This window comes from Eschrichtius robustus, chromosome 3, assembly GCF_028021215.1.
Source record: "Eschrichtius robustus isolate mEscRob2 chromosome 3, mEscRob2.pri, whole genome shotgun sequence".
In the NCBI taxonomy this organism is placed as follows: domain Eukaryota; kingdom Metazoa; phylum Chordata; class Mammalia; order Artiodactyla; family Eschrichtiidae; genus Eschrichtius; species Eschrichtius robustus.
The window spans coordinates 96,377,950-96,385,008 of NC_090826.1; the positions used below are offsets into that span (position 1 = coordinate 96,377,950).

The following is a 7,059-nucleotide window of genomic DNA, read 5'->3' on the forward strand; positions in this document are numbered from 1 at the left end:
GAAATGTGACTCTCCTGATCTGACCACTGCCCTCAAGCACTGCCCTTTCTGTGAGGACCACATGAGTAACAGACCAACTAGGACAAAGTTGGGGGGCATGGTTTCTGCAGTCACCCACTGAGAACCCAACGTTTATTGGCAAGAGTTGATTTGAAATTGGCAGAGTGCAAAAGAAGCTGTTTATAGCCTATGTGAACCTAACATAAAATATCAGATCAAAACAGCAGGATGAGGAGCCTATTATTATTATCATTACAGAAAGAAAATAGTCATTAGAAATTGACCAGAACAGGAGACTCATCATAGTGATTTTTAATTTTCTAATTAAAAATCACTATGCGCAGAACCAAAAATTTGAGTCAGCAGAGAATTTACCTAATTGTTACCCTGCATTCCCTTTCAGCCACTTGTCCTACCTGGCTAGCTCTCTACCCTCACCTCAACCAAACCTCAGATGACAACTAACCTTTCCCCAGATAAATATACTTCATCAACTTTGCTGATACTTCTAACTGAAATCCCCAATACAGAATTCATTTTAACATCCCGTAAGGGTTAAAAGTCTGAAGAATATACTGTATGGGCGCAGAGTCCTCAGGAGGATTTTGCTCATTCTGCTCAACCAGGAGCAGGAGGGAGATCCTACAGAATTCCTATTCCTTGACCCCAAAACGAACAGATGAAACAGGACTCAAGAAAGATTAACTACAGGGTGACGGTGGGAGTGGCGGGGAAGGCAGTATGAAGAGAGGCTGGGTACTGGGATAAATGAGGCAGTTAGAAAGTTCCGGGGCAGTTAAATGCACTGACCTTCAGATTTCCGGGTGTGACAAAGATCCACAACAGGCTAAGTACGGCAGCTCCCTGAAGCCTCCAACAGGCACATTCAGTCCTGTCAGCCTGGACTCAGCCCTGCCAGCACCAGCAAACAAATACACGCATTCTTCTCAGAGCTGACACCCCATACAACACAACCTCACTACAGGACCTGTTTATATAAGAAACCAGATGTTTTGATGTTGGGGTAGAAGTTGGGAAGTTATGTGTAAAGAAGTAGTTAATGACAGGAACAGAAGGAGGACAGAGAATGAACAACATTCCTGGCTTTACTAATCGTAAATTTTAAAAGTTTTAAGGAAATTGTCAAATAGTCTGAACTCAGGAATGAGAAGTAAGGGAATTACGTCAGCCACCACCATAACTCTGACCAAGGCATTTCATCTGTTTCTTTAAGACAGAGCTTCATGCCTAACCTCAAAGGGGTGCTTAGAGGAGGAATGTTTGGAAGCAATCCAACTTAGCAACCAACATTAATAAAATCTAGGCTTGCTCAACTTCTCTCATGCACAAAGGTTATACATGCCATGAACATTCCAAGCACTTAAAGGAAAGAATCAGTTAAACGTGTGGCATGAAAAGAGTTTGGGGTTAAAGGCAAAAGGAAGGTTATTCATTAGTCTAAGAAAAAATCATTTATAAATACGCACACACACATACTTGCTGGATTTCATGAGTGAAGAGACTGAGTTATATAGGTCATTAGGGCACAGGTCTCCTAAAACCAGAAGACTATAAAAGCACTATCATGCTTTAGTTCTACTTTGCTTTCTTAAGAAGATTAGTTAAACACCAACATATTCTCACAAAGCCAAATAAGCCATAGAAACAGGTCTAGGAGATTTGCTAAAACTTTCTGAGGCTTTTCGTTCTCCAGTCTGAATTATCTCTTCTTTGTATCTTGGCACCCCCAGTATCTAGCACATCTTGGACTTTTGGAGGACATTCATGTTCACTGACTACATGAAGCAATGTGGCTTGACATGAACAGCAAGTTATAACAAATAAGAGAACAATGAACTTTTCATTTTTCTTGGGAATTGAATCCTGTCATCTTATGAAAAACTACTCTAAATGGCACTTTCCCAGCTGTACAAAAATATACAATATTTCTAATAAAAAGTTGTTCTGTTATGCTTATACTTTTATTTCACACTGTTTATAAAGGCTCCCCCAACACCAGATCTCTTCAGCAGAGTTCAGGATGATTTATTATGACTTCTAAAAATACGGAATAGAAAAGCAGAACAGACAACTAGATAACAGTTCTTGGTTAAGGGGGTGCACCACTAAGAACTGCTTTAGTCAACCATTTCTAAGGTGAAGATTATTAACAGTGGTTCCACTTTTACCACATACACATGCTACAAAAAGGATGGGATCTCTGAAGAAACCATGGATGATTAAGAAATGCAAAAACAGTTCTTTTAAATGAGGTCAATGAAAGAAGACAAAAAAATAAGTTTAAAAAATCAATGGAAACAATAACTAAATAAAATGAAAGAAGAAGAGGGAAGATTTTTTTATTAACATGTGGACTTCACAGAATGAGATTTCAGATCTGCTCTTGAGTAGATCTGGCCTAAGAACCCCCTGAGCCAGTTTTTTCAACCATTGCTTTAGAAATCAATATATTACAAATGACATATAAATTCAAACCAACCAGGGAAGATTCTGACTAAAGGAATAAATCCAGGAGTAGCCCCAGGTCCTAAAGGTAGATCAATCAGCAAGAGAAGAATCCAAATGTGGAGTAAGAATGCTGTGTCTGGCTGGCTCAAGGAAGGAAGTGCTCCCGTTATAAATTAGGCACTGGTGTTGTAAAGCCTTTCTCAACTCTCCACTGTGAGATGGAAGTCTACACATTTTTTCCCCCTCATCAAACAGGAAGACTTCCCAGTTCTCATTCTGCCCTATCTGCACCCAACCCGTCCCACACGTCAGCACTAGCTTGGCCACCTTTATGCAGCTGCTGTTTGGACTGCGTTTAGCAAGAGTTCTCCCTGACTGCTTATGCTTTGACTGCAATTGCCCAGGGTCCCCAGATCACAGAATTCTGCACAGGTAACAAGTAGAGTCCAGGCAGAGGGAGAAAGATCAAGGGGAGACTGAGATTCGGCTGATACAGAATGTGGTTCAACGAAGACAAGCGCAGTTAGCCACTCACCTCTGTTCCCATGTGCAACTCTCTTTGAATGAGGAAGAGGTATAAGAGAGAATATGCATTAAATTGAAAATACATTATGCAACAATTAAACTGGTAGTTCTAGAAAAAACACGAGGAAGATGTCCGAGCTGATCTAGAGCAAGTAGCCAGGACGTTGCCAACAACTGGCTTTGTCAACACAGTAGTGTGCAGAGGTTGGGTTGCTTGTCCCCAGAAACAGAACTGCCACAATTTTTAAAGTGTCCGACTAGGACCTAGCTCAAAGCAGAGTATCTGCAATGTGTTTCTTAACCATTGCAAACCTTGTTACAACAGGATCTAGACATCCTGGTCAGAGTCCAATGCCATGATAGAAGGTCAAGTTGAAGGCGTAAGAGAGATCACATATACGCTGTCACCCCATTGCCAAGCTTGTTCCTTTAACTATTAAAACACACACAGGAACCTAATCATTGCTTTGGGATTTCTGAACACCCGCCTACCCACCCTGAAAGTACTGACCCCGCGAGGACACACGTTTGTTTCTGCTTAGCCCCAACTTCTCCAACCACTTAAGAGGTAATTACTCCCTACCTTCCTGTTGGGGTATAGCGTTGCTGGATCCGAATTATTTATACAGACGGAAAACAACAACGCTCGAGAGATTCTGACAACTTAAAAAAAAAAAAGGAATGCCGTAAAAGTCTAAGCCGGATTCCCCTGTGACGAAACACAGCTGCCCGGGCTGCGGTGTCCGGGGGCCGCTCTCCCGGCCCGACTCGGCCCGCCCGCCCGCCGCAGTTTCGGGGCCGCGGCCCAGGTGGCGTGGGCGCCGCGAGGCGGGCGAGCGGCCGGGGTCTCCTCCGCTGGGACGCGAGGCGCGCGGACAGAGAAAGAGGAGCCGGGTGCGCGGGCCGGCCGGCAGGGGCCCGCGGGTGGCACCTCGTAGTCCGGGCGGTGCCCGAGCCCGGCGCCCGCTCACCTGGTGCGTGTTGTTGGCCAGCCTGCCGACGAAGTCCCGGACTCCGCCGCAGTCCTCATCCTCGTCGAGCGCGCTGCGGCGCCAACGGCCGCCGCGGGGAGCCGGGCCCCCGGGCGCGGCCGCGCGCAGCCCCCAGCTCACCCCGACGGGGCCGGACCAGCGCGACAGCGGCGCAGCAGGCGGTGGCGGCGCGTCCAGCCAGTCCTGGCCGAGGGTCGCCGGCGGCAGCAGCTGGAGGAGGAGGAGGAGGCTGAGGCCGTGGGGCCAGCGCGAGAGGTCGCCAGCAGCTCCCCGAGGTCGCTCCATCGCCGCCGAATGCCTACGCTGCCGACACCTGCCGCCCGGTGCTCCCGCCCACCCCCGCCGGCGCCGCGCCACACCCCCGAGCCCGAGCCCGGCGCTCCTTGGATACGCGCAGCCGGGCCTCTCCGCCCCCATAGGCTGGCCACCTGTCCTTCTTCCCCGGCCCACTGCTCATTGGCTCGCGTCGCCTCCGGCTTCGGGGGTCCTGGATTAGGATGCCAAAATGCGGGACTGATTGGCTGGAACGTGGCAGAGACGGCTGAGGTCATCCCCCCCTCGCCGGCGTATCCGAGGCCGGGCTTCTAGAGTTAGCGTAGGAGCTTCTCTCCTTCACAAGAACGCCCCCGCTCCATGGCGCCCCGACTCCTCGTTGCTCCCTCTGGCACCCTCAATTTGGGGCTGGGTTGGTCCCCTCTTCTCCCCCAGAGACGCCCCTAAAATTCCTTGGGTTGTGGCAGCGCCTGGAAAATCTCCTCGGGGAATCCCTGAGCTTGCTCAGCTGGGAAAAGGGGGGCTCCGTCATGAACCGGTGCTTCTGGTTTTTGACCCCCGCACGCTGCAGCGCCCATTGTCTGCTGAAGCAGCCGCCTTGTTGACACAAGGTGAAGGAGAACTGTGTGGGCTAAGCCTCACAGAGGCAGACAGCAGAACATCCGTGACTCACGCAAGCCTGGGGAAAAGTCTTTCCTCACTCACCTTCCTCTTATGCAGGGAGTTAAGCCAAAGAAGGAGTTGCTTATTGATTTTCCTGGAGTTAGAAAGTAGCTTAGGCATTAGGGGCAGGTAAAAGGGGGCAAGAGAATTGCCCCCCTTTTATAAAGTCGGCTCAGTGCCGACTTTAGTTAGACATGATCATTGCATAGATGCATATTTATCAGGGTGCCTTAACCCTGCAGTGAGTGCACTGCACAAGTTTGGTTTTCAATATATAATATCCCCTAAATTAACATCCCGCCTCCAATAAATAAAACAAAACCCCTATGCTGTTCCCTTTATCGCAGAAACTACACCCATAACTTTATTCTGGAACATGCAGTGCAGGTAAAACCAGTTCTGGATGTTCTCTTTACTGACTCCATCTCTTCAGAATGCCAGTTGTTCAGAAGAAAAGGGAACAAATAGAAAGACACAAAGTATACAACACGTTACACCCAAATAAAGAAAGCAACTAAAAATTACTTTTAACTATTAACTGCAGGTAAACCCGAATGAGAATATATTTATTGTAGAGGAAAATGAATGGTGCAGTGCACGGAACCCAAGGTTTACATTAAAATCCTCTAGTCACATTAATTTGCAAACAAAAATTTACATTTTTTACATTTACAAATTTACATTTTGCCAGAACAACCATAGTAAGACATGACAAGTGAAAAATATTTTTGAATGGCATCTGAGCAGGATGGTAAAATCACTAAAATAGTATTCCAAGTTCTCAGCTACTGAACTGACAAAATAAAGCTCCATGAAAACTGGTGAACAATTTGTTCCTTTCCATTAACTACAGTGTGTCAGATAATTTTTTTAATAGATTATTTTTTAATCTGTGCCAACTGTGGAGTAGATCACAAGACAGTCAGTTCCAGTAGCATGTGATTAGCCGGGGAGAGAAGAGGGGCTATACAGGAATATTTCTTTGTTTGGGTGACACAAAGATGAATGGTCTATTGTCTTACTGTCCGAAAAGAAAAAAGCCAACTCAACAGTGCCATCTCCTGGAGAAATTACTAAATACACTTTTAAACTCAAATTGTTGGAATTACCAGTACCTTCACTTTTTAATATATTGCTTTTAGTTATCATTGTATGTTTACAGAATATGTTTCCTTCTTCAAACTGTATCAGCTTCTGGGGACATGGTACCTTGCATATGGAACTGAGAAAATGTTTGAGTGAATGAATTATTTTAGTATTTCACTTTTGTCGATGACACTGGCACCAAATACAAAAGTTGCACTGTCAGATCTCCTTTGTGAAATACCACACCTAAGATCTTACCTTACTTGCAGAACTAAAATATGTAAATTTATCTTATTACTAAAAACCATACGTTTCTCCAAGATAAATTCTGTGGCAGAAAGATGAATTGAAAGCAGTTACATATCACAAAACCATTGCTTTTGCTAATAAGATTATTTTTCTGATTCTATTTAAACGGACACAAAAAGCAACTTCGTAGGAAATTTTAAAACTCTACACAAAACCAAAGTCCATCTCTTTCAAGAATTCTATAATTGGAATTATAGAAGGTATGAAATTTTTTGTTTCACCGGTACAGTGTAAGCTGAAGCTAAGAGCTAATTTATTCCTTGGTATATGTTTTTTCCCTACATAATACACATGATTCAGAGACACAACTTCACCTTGCCCTAAAGCAGCATGTTTAGTCCATTTCTGCATTAATCTACATTAAGTTAAATGGGGTATTTATTGTCTAGTTCTCCCCACTAGAAGCTTCATGGGAGCACAGACCATACCTAGACCACAGCTCTATCCCCAATGCCTAATACATTACTTGGCATATAGTACATAGGTACTCAAATTTGTTAAATCTGAACAAATATTAGTTGAGATAGGATTTTTCAATGGCATTTTCTATTAGGATTTGATAAGAGGTGAACACGAGGGAAACTAATCTCATGATCACGTTATATTTAATAACAGGGTTAAAATCACTAGGAGTCTCCAGAACATTGGTGACAATATAACTTTAGTTCCCTACCTTATGTGTGTGTGTGTGTGTGTCTAGAGCAAAATTCTGTTTTCTCAAATGTTTCCCATCATTGCAGTT

At 44.7% G+C, this 7,059-nt stretch overlaps 1 protein-coding gene across 4 annotated transcripts in view; it reads right to left on the minus strand.

The window, feature by feature from the left end:
- The window catches only part of SORT1 (sortilin 1), a 69,523-nt gene extending 65,189 nt beyond the window's left edge, over positions 1–4,334 (minus strand). For 3 of the 4 annotated variants that reach the window (XM_068540437.1, XM_068540435.1, XM_068540436.1), the window contains exon 1: positions 3,966–4,313. In XM_068540437.1, the coding sequence (XP_068396538.1) occupies positions 3,966–4,271 (306 nt within the window). In that variant the 5' untranslated portion in view covers positions 4,272–4,313. Of the gene's footprint in view, positions 1–3,965 lie in introns of all 4 variants that reach the window. The other variant, XM_068540434.1, reaches the window with a different exon arrangement.
- Positions 4,335–7,059: the final 2,725 nt, after the last annotated feature.